Raw genomic sequence first — 14,787 nt, forward strand, 5'->3', positions numbered from 1 at the left:
TGTCATGTTCTTCCCTGCCACAACCAAGCGGCTATCTCACGTGTAAGGGGCAAATCAACGTTATTCAGGGGGGTCTTTTTGATGGAGCATAATTTCGGGCGATTTTTTTTTTCTATCTTTTTCTTCTTTCTTTTTTTCACGAAAACAGAACTTAATTAATAACAGTAAATCCGCCCAATTATCTGACATATACAACGGTGTGTACTTGTACAGATGAATTTGGAAGCAAGATAGGAGTGATTTGGAGTATATATACACAGTACTTGTACCCGTAGTTGTACCCTCGACGTGATCAGTTGTTTTTTATGCATTTTTTCCGATCAGTTATTTTTTTGCCTTTTTTTTCTTTTTTTCCTTTCTTTCCAGACTAATTACTAAACAGTACCGTTTAAAGGTCGCAATGATGACATATTTATTGGATAAAAAGTGACATGAAGTGACAACGAACGCATCGGGAACAACAACGGAGAAAGTAAAGAGATCGTTTGGTCACGTGATCCAATTCAACCAGAGGCCTCGTTTGTCCAACGCTTACATAAGCACAATGGCGCCTCCCTGGTGCCGATCTCTGCTCGCGTGTCGCATTTTGAGCGCGCGTCTTGAAAAAAAAAAAAAGCCGGTTGAGCAAAAAAGCAGCAAGATTTTTGACAATGGTTTGGGACACGTAAGATATGTGGGGGGGGAAGTGAGCTGGGGAGTAGAGTCGGTGATGGGTGAGTTGCAAGAGCCAGGCGGGATGTGGTTTCGACGTGTTTTATTTGTTTTATTCGTTTGCAGGTCCATTCACCCATGTACAAGCACTTGTACAGTAATTTTTTTGTTTTTTGGGGGAATTTTTTTATTTTTATTTTTTAGGTAAGAAAATACAGTACAGTAGATACATGTGCCAGTCTTAGAATTGTGGGAAAAAGCCGGTACCCGGATTTGGAAAAGGGGGGAGGACACACAAAGAGCTTGTCTTTTGGTTCGCGCAGGTATATAAGCTGTTGTTTCTCTGATTAGTCAGGCTTGTGTTTGCATCTGTGAAATATGACTTCCATGTCTGCTACTGTATTGTACTGGTACAGTATGGGTGCTTGTAGTGAATTGCACGTAGCGGTGCAGTTGGCTACATGAAAAGTGCGTACACGTCTACGGTAAGTACCCCTTGGATGTTAGGTTGAATTAGCCACTAGTTGTACCATAGAGGTGAACTAACGGGTAGTAGTGCAAGTACGGTAGGAGGTTGATGGGGCTGATAAATAAGACGAGAAAAAGGGCACCAAAACGGTCAGCACAGCGAAAACCACAAACAGTTGCTGGTTCCCCTCAGAATTGCACGTCTGGTCTCTGCAAATCCGCCGCCTACAGTAGGTAGTGGTACACTACAAAGTACTGCCAGTCCAAAGTTTACACCTTATTCTAAGCTTACCGGTCTGCACCGTGGGACACGACAGTTCACCACCAACTGCACACAACTCCTTCTACATTACACTCATGGAACGACTCAGCCATGGAGGCGGCGGATCGCTCGCCGTGGTGACGCAGTCGCCGCCGCTCAACCGCCGGCTGTCGGCAGAGCCCCCAACCTCGCCCCAGACGTCGGCCTCCCCCAACCGCATCCAACCGCAATCGCGTGCCGTGGCCCAAGAGATCAACGCCATCCAGACGCTCAAGCGGCTGTCTATCGGTGCCGCGCTGACCACCGACCCGGACCTGCCGGACGCCTACCACTCGTACCACGTGGCGCAGGCGCTGGGCATTGACATGGACACGGACGAGTTCCATGATGCAGCTGAGACGACAGACGTGGTGGGAGTGGGCCGCTCGCGGTCTGCGGGAGCGGGAGCCGCTACTTCGCCCACGCCCCCGGCACGCACACTCGCCAGACACACGTCACTGGACACCCCCACCACACCGCCCCGACGGCGCTCCTCCGCCCGCAAGTCGTCGTCTTCCTCAAGCTCGTCCCCAGACCGAAACTCGCTGCTGTGGGTCCCAGCGTCTATCCATCCGGAGCTGGCTCCGCAGGAGTGGAAGACGTTTGTGGAAAACAAGGTGGCGGGCATGGATGAGGAGACAGACACGCGCCGGCTGTCGGCGTCGTCGCTGTCAAGCTTGTCACGATCTCCGTCAGCCACATACACCCAGACTGACGTGGGAGAGGCCAACGTGGAACACAAGCGCAAGTCGGGCCTGCAACGCTCAAACTCTCGACTCTCAAAACAAATCCGCGACCAGGAGGACTACACAGACGGCTCCGAGATTCTGGAGAACCGACGCAGATCGTCGCTATTGTCCACCTCAACGCTCGGCTCCGTCACCATCGAGGAGCTGTCCACGCAGCTGTCCCAGTTGACTACACAGCAGACGAACGCAGATCCGTTCACACTGGCACGTTCGCTGTCGGTGTCACGAGATGGACAAACGTCGCCCCAAAAGCTGCAGCGCAAAAAGACTCTGGACTCGTCTCCGGGAGTGGACTCCATCCAGGAGGAGGAAGAATCCAACACGCCGCTCATGGGTCTGCGACGGGCCAAGCGGACCAACTACTCCAAGCCGAGTAGCATTCGTCGTGCTAGGGCCGAGTCTGCCGCTCGAGATCGGAACCCCTTTGATGCTGATTCGCCCTCTCAGACTCAGACTCAGACACCATCACAATCACAGGTTGCGGATCCCGCCATTGATCCCGCTGATCCTGTTTCTACAATCGTGGATACTGCGGACTCTCTTCCTCCTACTCCCCCGCCTAAGGAGGACAAGTATCTGCAGGACAAACAGCTGCACGTGGATGTTGCTGTTGACAAGCCGCCATTGATGGCTCCCCTCGATGGCTTGGACAAACCGGTGCCTTCTCTTCCGCCACCAGTAGCGGGAGAAGACTTGGACGTGAATGTAAACGTGGACAAGCCCATGCCTCCAATTCCTGGAGGAGTCGTGGGAGCAGTTGGAGCGGTGGACGACGGGGAGGTCTCACCAAACTCTCCGGTGCAAGCCGTTGAGCAGATTTCTCCCAAGCAGCAGATTCCGCCCGAACAGGTGTCTCCTACTCAGGTTTCGCCCAAACATGTGGTTTCCAAGGAGAGTGAGCCAGAATTGGTGTCTCATACTGTGACAGTCACTGCTCCGGCTTTGGACAAGCCGCTTCCCGACGGAAAGCCTCCGCATGCTGCTCAGGCTCCTTCTCCTGCGCCTCCAACAGTTCCTCTTCCTGCTGCTCCCGAAGACGACAACGGCTTCTCGTTTGAAGACGACGTTAAGCAGAGAAGACGAGGTGCTCCTGGCGGTCCTCCTCCGGGCCCGACACCTGTTCCGGTTACCAGCTCCGTCCCTGGCCCTTCCTCTGGCCCTGGCCCTGGCCCTGGCCCTGGCCCCAGGCCGGATATGGCTGCCCCTCCTCCTCCAGGACAGGTACAGGGTCCTCGAGATGGTCCTATGCCCCGAGATGGACCCCGAGATGGACCCCGAGATGGACCCCGAGATGGACCCCGAGATGGACCCCCGAGATGGACCCCGCGATGGACTCCGAGACGGGGTCCTCGGGACACTCACGGACCTCCCCACCACGGATACCACGGTGGCCAGCCCATGCACCGACAACATTCACATCCCCCGCATCAACAACCACATTCTCAGCATCCCCAGCAACAGCATCCCCAGCAGCATCCCCGGCAGCATCTCCAGCAGCAACAACATCAACAGCACCAGGGCCCCCCTCCTGGTTATAATGGACCTCCTCCGAAACACAAGCGTCGAGATCGTCCACATGGCCAAGGTCATCCACAGCAGCAGGGCCCCTATCCCGCGCCCCAGGGACAGCAGCAGGGCCCGTACCCTGGACCTTCTGGGCAACACCCCGCTCCTCACCAGGGTCACCAGGGAGGTCCCTACCCTCCCGCACATCGGTCCAGAGGCCATGCCCAGGGCCAACATGGGCAGGCGCATGGACCTCAGAACCATGTCCAGGGTCACGGGCCGAACCACGGACCGAACCATGGCCCCCAGGGTGGGCACGGGGGTAATAGCCCCCAGGGCGGACACGGTCACAGCCGGCCCCAGCAGCGTCCTCCAGGACGAGGCAAGCCGGGAACTCATGGGGGACCTCCTGGACCGTACAAGCCGGGCCACAAGTCGAGCCACAGCCACAGTCCCGAGCTGAAAAGTCATCCCGACTTCCCCTCGACTTCAGGGTCCTCCGCGGCATCCAGAGACCCGTCTCATGCTCGAGATGGAAGCACGGCGTCGGAGCCCACCCCCTCTACTGTTGACTCGCCGGACCAACACGCCCCTCCCTCACCGCCTCAGCCTCTGCACAAGGAGCTGAGTTACAAGGAGCTTCCCATCAACAAGGAGGCGCCAGTGGTCTACCGTATCACGGACGAGCAGCTGATTGGCGGATCATCGTTCAACTCGCCATCGATGATGGGCCAGACGACTGACGTGCTTTCGTCGATTCCACCGTCAGAGCAGCTATACGGCCGAGGGCGCTCCAACACGGCTCCCAGCAGCGACGCCGGCTACGACTCGGATGGCGAGGTGACCAAGACCAAGTCCAAATCGAAGAAGAGCACGTGGGGCTGGCTACTAGGCGACAAGGACAAGGACGGCAAGGACAAGGATGGAGGAAAGGACGCCAGTAACGCCGAGGACGAGGTACACGCGCCGGCGCAGTCTTCCAACCTCATCAAGCGCAAGGTCAAGGGCAAGAAGGACGCAGCGACCCTGATCACGTCGTTTTTCAAGAAAGACAAGAAGGGCGACGACGACATTAACACAGCAGGAGAGGACAAGCGGGAGGACAAGAAGGAGGTGGACCAGAGAGAGCAGAGAGAGCAGAGGGAACAGAGGCGAGAGCCAGAGCTTCCAGTCGACGTGCAGCAGCAGGCAACAAACTCTCCTGTTCAGGCCGTCCCTGTGCTGGCTCCCTCCTCATCGCAACCATCGCAATCTGGACAACCCGGCCGTCGAGGAACAGTACCTGCTTCGTCGGCTCCCGAGGACCGGTCCCGATCTCAGTCTCCGTCTCAGCGTCGACGGATCCAAAAGGCACGCAACTCCAAGAGCCCCACCAAGCGACGACGCGACAAGAACAAGTCCAAGTCTGAGCACGTGCGAGCCGAGCTGGAGCGACAGGACGACCACATGGACGTGGATCGGACCGTGGTGGGCCCTGGCTCAAAGGATATGGAGGACACTGTTCCGTCTGAGTCCAGTGATGGATACATGGACCCTGCGCAGCAGCAGCAGCCCATGTACTCGCCCATCGATCCGGCTCTGTTCGATCTGCCGTCCACTTACATGAAGCCCAACATGATGACAGTGATGGACTACGAGACTCCGATTTTCTACTCGGGTCCCGCAGTTCTGGTGCCTCCCGGTGCCGGACGGGCCATGGTCATGTACTACCATCGGTTCCCGCTGCACATTGAGCGGGCCATCTACCGGCTGTCTCATTTGAAGCTGGCCAACCCTCGTCGCCCACTGGTGCAGCAAGTGCTGCTGTCCAACTTTATGTACGCATATCTGGATCTCATCAACCAGGGCTACCAGCAGCAGCAGCAGCAGTACGAGGCAGGGGCTGGTCAACTGGGCGCCGGAGCCGGAGCCGGAGCCGGAGCTGGAGCTGGAGCTGATGGAGCTGCAGGAGAAACCACCGAGTCTGTCGAGGCCGACGACTACTTCTCTGAAGGCACCTATGACCAGATGGTGGAGCAGAATGCGTACGCTGCCGTTGTGGACGATGACGCCATGGGCAGTCCTGTAAGCACCAGCAGTTCCAGCAGTAGCTCCAGCAACGAGGAGTACTGGCACGAGGAGGGACATTAGAAGACATGGAGGAAGGAAGAAGGAAGGATGGATTGGACAATAGCATAATGCATATGATGATTATTAATATGATGTAGTGGATTAAGTGGGTGTATCTGACAGGAGTAGAGATATTTGTGGGAAACTGTGAATGATACTTGCACCAACCCCATACCATAGTACATACCTGTAGGTGCTCTCTATCGCACATCACCATGAAGGGTTGAGTCAGAACCAGAACCGACGTAGAACTAACCGTTAGTCAGCGGCACGACAGCAGGTAGCTACACCAGATTACTAACATCTGTTTTTCATTCGTCTTACCGATAAACACACTGGTTCAGACAAGAGGGGAGAGACAGAACAGGACCGTAGGGGGACCATCTTAGGACCTGTGACGTACTTAACGGAGTCGCATTTTCCATATTAGAACTACGTCTCTCCCATTCACCCCCTCCAACCAAACCCATGCTATAATATTTATCTTATGTATCTGTTTCAAAGGGATATCTCCTACATTCTATCTTGTTACTCTCTCAGCACCAGCACTCCGTTCTGGACCTTTGCGTGTTTCTTGAGACAAGCCGTCAGACGAGCCTTGTTGTCGGCATCCTTGCGCATAATGGGCATGAGAATTCGCAGCAGATCCTGCACGGCCATGGGGGGTCGGCTTCGCAGCGTGTTGAGAATGATGTCGTCGGACAGAACCGTGTCGTTGGGTCCAAAGGGAGGAGGTAGATCAGCATCCGCGGTTCGGGGCCGCTTAGCATCTCCAGACTCTCCGCCAGCCTCTCGAGGACGCTTGGCATTGGGGTTCCACACTCCTCGGGTGAACTTGGCGAGAACATGAGGAGGCAGCTGGATGACAGCCATGCCGCGGGGCAGGCCAGTAATGTTTTTCTTGACAAACAACGGCATGGGTTCCTCCTTGATGGCCAGATCCTCCTCCTTCTTGACGGGGTCTTCCTTCTTGATACCATCTTCTTCGTCGTCGTCGTCTTCGGAAGAAGAAGCGTAGGGGTTCTCATCGTCATCCGAATCGTAATGAGCATTCTTCTCCAGTGACCGCAGATACTTTTTCAACTTACGACCTTCCTTGTCCATCTTCTCCTCCTCCTCTTCTCCAAACAGGTCGCCCATGTCGTCGTGGTTATCGTCCTTCAGAACGGCTGCCGATCGGTGCTCGTTCTTCATCTTTCGCTCCACTTCCTTCTGGTCCTCCTCGTCTCCGTCCATGATCGGCGCCTCTTCGTCGTCGTCAAAGACGTGGTCGAAATCGAGATCCTCATCATCTCGCTCTCGTCGACGAGACAGCCCATCGTCGTCATCCACAGGCCCCCCACTGTCGACAGTCTGGAACTTGCGTGGGCGCTGATCTCGCATTCGCGATTGCTGCATCTCGGGCGACATGTGTTTCATGAGCCATCGAGGGGTGCCGGCCTTGACACTGTCTGCCATCCGCTTCTCGGCCTCCTCAAGCGTCAACGTGGCATACTGGTTTCGCGGCGTGAACTTGTAAAACTTCTCGACAGGCACCATTTTGAAGCCGTTACCGTGGAACACAAAGACGCAGTACGAGTCGCTCTGGGCTGCCTCATAGTTGCCCACCCACGTGTTCTTGCCACTGTAGTCCTCCATTACCCAGGGGTAGTACTCCTCATACCGCAGTTTTTTGGCATCTTCGTCTCTGTGGATCACCTGCTTGGCCTTCTTGTTGAACTGGTTTTTCTTGGCGTGTCGGGCTCCTCCATCCGGCGCGATTTTCGACAGATCGGCCTGCTCTCGCTTGACAGGCTCCGTCCCCTCCTCAGCGCCACTGTCGGCGTTGGACTCGGCCGCCTGCTCCTCCTGTGTTGCCTGGAACTGCAGGTTTCGAGGGTCTTTTCTGTGCAACTTGATGGGGGGAGTGAAGTCGGCGCCGGGGTCTACGTTCTTGATACTGTGCAGTCGCATAATGTGGTATCGCAGGTCCTTGAGCTCGTCCTTGGACGCAGCCACCAGCGAGTACTCCTTGTATTTGGGCTCGTTTTCCTCCTTCTTGACACCAGGCGTGCTTTGAATGAACTTGTGGCCTGGTCGCGCAGGAATGTTGATGGGGCCCTTACGCATCTGCGGGCGCAGAGACGGCCGATCTCGTCGCAACGGCGAGTCGTACTTCTTGCTGCGCATCAACGGGTTCGTCGGCTGCTTGGACATGGTTGTGATGATGTGGTGATGAAGACAGACAAACTGCGGTGATGTTGTGCAGTGCTGTGTGCTTGGTCACCCACTGCTGCAGCAAGTCCAATTTTTACTCTATGACACTTTGAGTTGGAGGTGGTGGTGGACAACGTGACCGTGCATCGTCTTAGTCAGCCACCACGTGAAAGGGACCAGTGCGAACGGTCGCGGGCCCCTTGCCGCGGTCACGTGACTTCTTCATTTTCGCGTGTCCGGGACAAGTGCGTCTCCTCATGGTGGTATATATGTCGGACCCGCACTAAGGCACCAAAGAGAGGTAAAGAGAGAGAGAGATTGGTGGGTGGTGGTAGTAGTAGTTTAGTAAGCAGGATGTTGCGATAGGCGGGGGTAAGGGGGAGGTTTAGGATGGTATTGGAGTGTCGGAAGTCCAACAGTCGATGGTTTGTCTTTTTTTCTCAGTCCAAATTGCGTCGCGTAGATGCTGCCATGAATGTCTTTGTTGAGACTCACATTTGTCCAGAGTAAAGTAATATCTTAACTAAAAGAAGACGATATGTCCAGTAAAATGTTTCTTCAAGACGGAGAATTCAGAGGATTTGTTAGATAAATGGTACATCAGACAGAGGTGGTGAAGGTATCAACAACTGGATTTGTTTCTTTATGATAGGGCAACTATTGTATTTTCCCGTCGCCTGGCATTATGACTATGACCACATCAGCTCATACAAGATATACCTGATCAGTAATCAGCAACCTAACTGGACTGTTTCAGAGGGAAACTCAAGGTGGACTGTGGGTTAATGATGACAAAGATTGCAATTGCGCAAGTCATGTGATATTCTTTTGTCTTTTTGGTGTCCTTATAGACTAGTTCACGGGCAAAATATATGACCAGCGGCGCCATCTCGACATTGGCCTTTTTTTAGCCACATTTAAACGCCATTTTTCACTTTTCAAAATTAATTGTGGCGCAAAGTTTTAGTTATTGTGGCTGGTGAAAAAGGCGTGGAGAATGGATGTTCGGTGGTGTTATGGCAATTTAGAAGGGGCCGAGTCATGTTGGAAACAACAAAGCAGATTACTAAGCCTCTTTAGATTGCTCTCAATCACTTCAACTGACATACACCCCCTCCCCCCCAGATCTTCCCGTTTTGTTCAGGCGCAACAGATTATGAGTTGCGCTTAAAGTTGGCATACAAAGGTCCAACCCAAATGTCAAATCTGACCTGATCATCACCACCGCCCCACACCCGCCAAAATGTCCAACTGGTACGAAGAGCCCAAGATTCCCGCCCGAAACTTCAAAATCGGATTCTACTCCTTCATTGGTTTCATCGGCAGCATTTACCTCGTGAAGAAGTGAGTATGGACAGGAGAAACAGATGCTCAGACAGAATGGTCCCACATGAGAGATGTGAGACGGCAAAGAGGAGCTCACAACGGAGGGTGCACAGAAACATTGAGCAAAAAGTTGTTTTATTGTGGGTAATGACGGTCGATGGCAATTATGGCGGTATCGCAAACTCATCTATTGCAAACAACACCGACTACCAACTCCGTGGCGTGGCTCACGCATCCGCTCTCACCTCAGAAACACACGTGCTCACATGTGGTTGTTTATATTTACGTCCGCGCCAGTTGTGACGTGAATGACGTGTCTCTATGGACCGTTATTGCACCATTGAGTACTTTGATGCTTTTGCACCAGCCATTGACCACATACTGTGTGTTCCGTTGATGCAGCAATTACCCACTCTACCTACTAACATAGATACATCTGGTCCCAAAAAACCGAGTCCTACGCTCGAAACGTCTTCGAAGTCGAGGACGGCAAGCTGCCTCCCCGAAACCAGGTCCCCGCAGGCGCTACCGGCGTCGAGCGAGTGTCCTACTACGAGGGCGCTGGTAACGCTTACATGGGCAAGAAGATGGGTGACCGGTTCGGTCTGTCTGCCCAGGGTCCCTCCGAATCCCAGCCCTATCCCAAGCCTGACGACAACAAATAAACGGATCAACCGGTTTCCTTCAAGTTGTCCTAACCCCACTGACCCATTTGGTCACTTCTGTACATAGCATAACAATAACAATCTGGAATACGAACACGCCACGGCGAGGATACTTAGCAGCTGATGAGTTAGTTCGACCAATTATACGCATCATATCTAGTCCCTCAGATCTAATCCCTAATCCTGAACAGACTCTCACTCGTCCTCCGCTACAGTAGCTTCATTTCCTAGACCCCTTTTCTCCTCAGTAGAACTAAAGCTGAATAGCCATTCACTTTTTGAACTTATAACAGTTATTTCGCCCAGCTGACAAGCTCCTCTAATGGTGAGGGTCCGGTCCTCAAGACCCCAACCCTTTTGTCTTCAATTGACAATCCATGGGGTCCAACTAATCAACTTAACCCGGGATATCCTGTTGAGCAAGACCTACGCCCACTCTGCACTCAACCATAACAACAGCAATAACATTAAATAAACTATCTGTCGCCCTTCATGAGCTTCTTGGACTTTGCAAACAGACCCCGGGCTCGCTTGGTGGTGCTCTCGCCCACCTTGTTGAACACCTGCGACGACTTTTCAGACACCTTGGTGGCGCCAGACATGCCCGACAGAGGGTTCTGGAACACGTCGCCAATGGAGCCGGCCAGAAGATTGGATGACGCCTTGGGCAGGTTGTTGGAGCCGCCAGAGTATGAGCCCGACGTTTGCATGTCGCTGATGCCGGCGTCCGTCTTAAGAGCATTGTAGGTGAACACCAGCCAGCTCTCGAGACCGGGAGAGTACTCCGCCTCCCGTTTTCGGGCGTCATTGAACGCGTTGGCCCGATCGATGGACCGAGGACGCGTCAGAATCGACCGGAAGTCGTACGACGGGCCCGATCGTACCTGGGCTGTGGTGATGGCTGGTCCCTTCGGAAGTACAGCTGTGGTGGTGGCCTGCTTGGCGAACGAGGCAGGAGCCTGTGCAGGGGAACCTGTGGAGACGGAATTAGTAGGGAAGATATTCTGCACGGCCGAGGAGGCTGTGGGAGGCACACCAGACGACGACGAGCTGTCCGTTTTGCCTAGAGCGTTCATGGACGAGATGCTACTCTGCTTGCCCAGTATGCCTGCTCCTCGAGACGCCGAACGCGACGAGGCACCTGCAGAGGGCGTGGTGGCCACGTTTTCGAGCGAAGTAGCCAGAATCATCGACTTGTAGCCCGAGTCGTGGCTCGTTCGATCGGGTTTTTCGTCGTTTGTAGAAATACGTTCCACTGCGTCTTCGAATTCGTCAAGCTCGGGGGAGGATGCACGGTTGTCATTATCGTCCTTCTCCTTGGTGTCCTTGTCTTCCTTGCCCTCCTTCTCCCTCTTGTCTTCCGAAGACGGAATAGTGGGAGTGCCCGGATCAAGAGAAGAAACGGGAATAGAGGGCAGAGATGGAAGGGGTTCCGTCTGTTTGGCTTGCAAATCCGACTCTAGATCCTTGTTTCCCTCCATGGCGTCCTTGACGGCCTTGGTAGCATCCTCGAATTTGGGAGCATCAGAAGTGGTAGGAGTGGCGGAAGCAGAAGTAGTCTCACCACCACTTGTAACAACACCAGAGGCTACTCCAACGGCTCCAGCAGCCCCCACAACCGCAGCCACCTTACCAACACTAGGCGAGCTGTTAGACTCGTCTACAACGGCCACTCGAGACAGCCGTTTGGGAGAAAGAGGAGCCACAGAAAAATCACCGTGCACATCGCTCATATCGCGCGACATTCGCGCGTCAAGAAACTTGTGCGAACCGGCATATAGCGCCTGTAGCTCTGCATCGGGACCAGCATCGCTATCGTCATAATCGTACGCGCTGTTGGTGTAGTAAGGGTCATTTCCTTCAGCCGAAAACGAGTTGAGAATCTCGTCCGATAGTTTGTTCATCTCGGTCGTGGGTGTGATTTCCGAGGTGGATTTCACATGGGGACTGCCTCCAGTGCCCACGGCGAGACCGGGGACGAGATGCGAAGGGATTTCTCGTTTTCCAGCAATATCAGTAGAAGCAGAAGAGGGTTCCTGGCCAAGCTTGGGAGTAGACACGTCTGAAGTGTCGGGAACAGCAGAAGCACCGGAAGTGTCGAGCTTGGACAACTTCTTGTCGTCCTCGTCAGTCTCATGGTCAGTCTCGTTGTCAGATCCATCAGATCCTTCCATCTTGACTCCGTCCATGGTGTATCCTGCCTCCACATCTTCGGCGTCAGCATAGTGAGAATGAGAAGTGGAAGAGACAGGTGAAATATCCAAAGAGTCCTTTATGACAGCATCTTTCTTGTCGGCCTTCTCCTCCTCCTTATCTTTATGGCCATCCATAGTGGACCCTTCTTCAACTCCCTCTTCATCGTACTCCACTCCTTCTCCTTCAACGCCCTCATCACTGCTATAAGCATAGTAGTCAGCAACAATGTCCTCCACAGAGTCCACACGAGACATACTCTTGGAGGTGGCAGTACCAGAGCTGCTAGGAAGCGTGGTGGGTGTTTCAGACTCATCTGCACCCACTTGAGCAACCATTGATGCATGTTTCAGTGAGTTGGAAGCATCTGCTTCCGAAGGAGCAGCCAGCACTTCCTTAGAAAGACCGACTGTGTGTGCTTCTGAGCCAGTAGACGAATCAATACTCTTATCAGCCTCCTTGTTGCCATCCTTCTCAGAGTCATTGTTAGACTCAAGAGTGGCAGCTCCCACGGCAGCAGCAGCACCTGCAATCGCCCCTCCAATGGCTCCAACAACACCGTTGTTAGAACCACCATCATCACGCCCAGCAGAGTCAGATGTGACAGCTCCACCTCCCCAATGATTACTGGGATCGTAGGGGTCCCTGGTGTTGGGAGAAGCCGTGGCTTGGAAGTCGTCATAATCCACTCGGGGAGACATCACAGGAGTTCCAGAAGCGTTTCCGACTCCCTTTGATCTGGAATCGTAAAACGACTGTGTGGTGGGAGAGTTGGTTTTATCTCCCCCTTCCTCCCCAGCAGCTGACATGAGCAGAGCATGGCGTTCAGCCTCCAGACGAGCCTGTTCAGCCTCACGCTGCTCCTCCTCTGCCTGACGGGCTTTTTCGGCCTCCTTGGCGCGCGCCTCCAGCTTGGATTGGTACTCCGCCTCTCTTTCAGCATCTAGACGCTCCTTTTCGGCCTGGCGAACGACCTCTTGTCTCTTGCTCTCCTTCTCACGCTCTGCTTCTAACTCAGCCTCTAGAGCAGCAACACGTGCGGCCTCCGCCTCCGCCTGTCGCTTCTCCTCCTCCTCGGCCAGTCGTTGCTGCTCCTCCTTGAGCCGTCGTTCCTCTGCTTCCCGCGCAGCCTGTTTTTCAGCCTCGATTCGCGCCTTTTCAATTTTGACCTTGCGTGCCTTCTCGGCCTCGAGCTTGGCCTGTCGATCTGCCTCAAGTTTAGCCTGTCGCTCTGCCTCCAGTCGGGCCAATCGCTCTTCCTCGAGCTTGGCCTGTCGTTCAGCTTCAAGCTTGGCCTGACGCTCCTCCTCCATCTTGGCCTGGCGCTCCTCCTCCTCCCTTCTCAGTCGCTCCTCCTCCTCCCTCTCCAGTCGCTCAGCCTCCTCCTGCTTCTGACGCTGCCTCTCGGCGTCCTGGCGCTCTCGGTATTCGCGTTCAATCTCCTCTCGCTCCAGTCGATCCTGCTCCTCAGCTTCAGCTCGAGCTTTCGCCTCAGCCTCCTCCCGTGCCTTGGCTTCAGCCTCGTCTCTGGCCTTGGTCTCAGCCTCGGCTCGCGCCCGGGCCTCCCGGATCCGTTGCTGTTCCCGCTCCAACTCCTCCAGCTGTTCACGTTGTCGTTTCTCTTCGGCGAGCTTGGCCTGGTATTGCTTCTCCAGCTCAGCCTGGCGCTCGGTCTCAGCCTGGCGTTCGGCCTCAGCCTCGGCCTCGGCCTCCTGCTGCTTTCGCAGCCGCTCCTGCTCCCGCTGTTCCTCCAGCTTCTGCTGCTGGCCCGCCCGTCCCAATGCCAGGGGTTTGATCACCGGAGGCGCTTCAGGAGCCTCTTCCACACCCTCGTCCACTTCAGCAATAGACGCCACGTGTTCACTGGGTACCTCCGGCACCTCGGGCGCGTCGTCGCCACTGTAATAGTCGTCGTCCCAGTCGTCTCCATCGTACGAGGGGGCGGAGGCCTGAACCCATCGTTTTGACTTCATTCGACCCACAACAGGCGCAAACGATTGCAGACTGTGTTAGACACAATATGGCGGATGGCGGTGTATTTATACTCACTCGTTTTCACTCATTGTCGGTTTGTGTCGTTGTGTGTGTGTGTGCGTGTGTGTATGTTGTGTACTGCTGGTGCTTGTGACGGTGAAACTGCTGATGGTTAAACGTGTAATACGTGGACATGTGCATAAACTGTAAATAGGGGTATTTTTGGACACCAAAAACCTGAGAAACGGACCATGCAGAGGCAGGGCGCGTGAGAAGAACTCTTTGGTCACGTGATACTGACCTTATGAGCCCCCGTTTCCATTTTCAGTCCGGCAGGCCTGTTTTTTTTAGCTCCAAAACTGGACATTCTAGACCCAATAGGACCAAAAATTAAAAAAGTATCCCGAGCATAAACACTCCTAAAGCTGTGGGAAAAAATAGCTTGACAAAAGCTTACCAGTCGGATGAAACCACTATTGGAAGGTCCAGGAGCGAGAGAGATTGGTTGAGGAAGCTATTCACGTGATGTTCCGCACTTCAATGCTCCGTTACCACCGTTTATGTGTTCGTATCGCTTACGGGTATGTACAGTACGAGCATGTGTTCGTAATGTGCTGTTGAGGGGACTCGTGTCGTATGACGTCATACG

The 14,787-nt window shown here is 54.2% G+C and overlaps 4 protein-coding genes across 4 annotated transcripts; 2 read left to right on the forward strand and 2 right to left on the reverse strand.

Annotated features, from left to right (window-relative positions):
* Nucleotides 1–1,476: 1,476 nt before the first annotated feature.
* YALI1_F17138g (uncharacterized protein) lies at nucleotides 1,477–5,805 on the forward strand (the record flags this gene model as incomplete). The annotated part of the gene is made up of 1 exon (XM_505344.3): nucleotides 1,477–5,805. One exon carries the CDS (start codon nucleotides 1,477–1,479, stop codon nucleotides 5,803–5,805), a length of 4,329 nt encoding a protein of 1,442 aa, XP_505344.3.
* Nucleotides 5,806–6,312: 507 nt separating this feature from the next.
* Nucleotides 6,313–7,980, reverse strand: YALI1_F17203g (uncharacterized protein; the record flags this gene model as incomplete). Its single annotated transcript, XM_505345.3, has 1 exon — nucleotides 6,313–7,980. One exon carries the CDS (start codon nucleotides 7,978–7,980, stop codon nucleotides 6,313–6,315), a length of 1,668 nt encoding a protein of 555 aa, XP_505345.1.
* Nucleotides 7,981–9,223: 1,243 nt separating this feature from the next.
* On the forward strand, nucleotides 9,224–9,971 carry YALI1_F17215g (uncharacterized protein; the record flags this gene model as incomplete). The annotated part of the gene is made up of 2 exons (XM_066094447.2): nucleotides 9,224–9,324; nucleotides 9,737–9,971. 2 exons carry the CDS (start codon nucleotides 9,224–9,226, stop codon nucleotides 9,969–9,971), a joined length of 336 nt encoding a protein of 111 aa, XP_065950519.1.
* Nucleotides 9,972–10,447: 476 nt separating this feature from the next.
* Nucleotides 10,448–14,137, reverse strand: YALI1_F17265g (uncharacterized protein; the record flags this gene model as incomplete). Its single annotated transcript, XM_505346.3, has 1 exon — nucleotides 10,448–14,137. One exon carries the CDS (start codon nucleotides 14,135–14,137, stop codon nucleotides 10,448–10,450), a length of 3,690 nt encoding a protein of 1,229 aa, XP_505346.3.
* Nucleotides 14,138–14,787: the final 650 nt, after the last annotated feature.

Source organism: Yarrowia lipolytica, chromosome 1F, assembly GCF_001761485.1.
Source record: "Yarrowia lipolytica chromosome 1F, complete sequence".
Taxonomy (NCBI): Eukaryota; Fungi; Ascomycota; class Dipodascomycetes; order Dipodascales; genus Yarrowia; species Yarrowia lipolytica.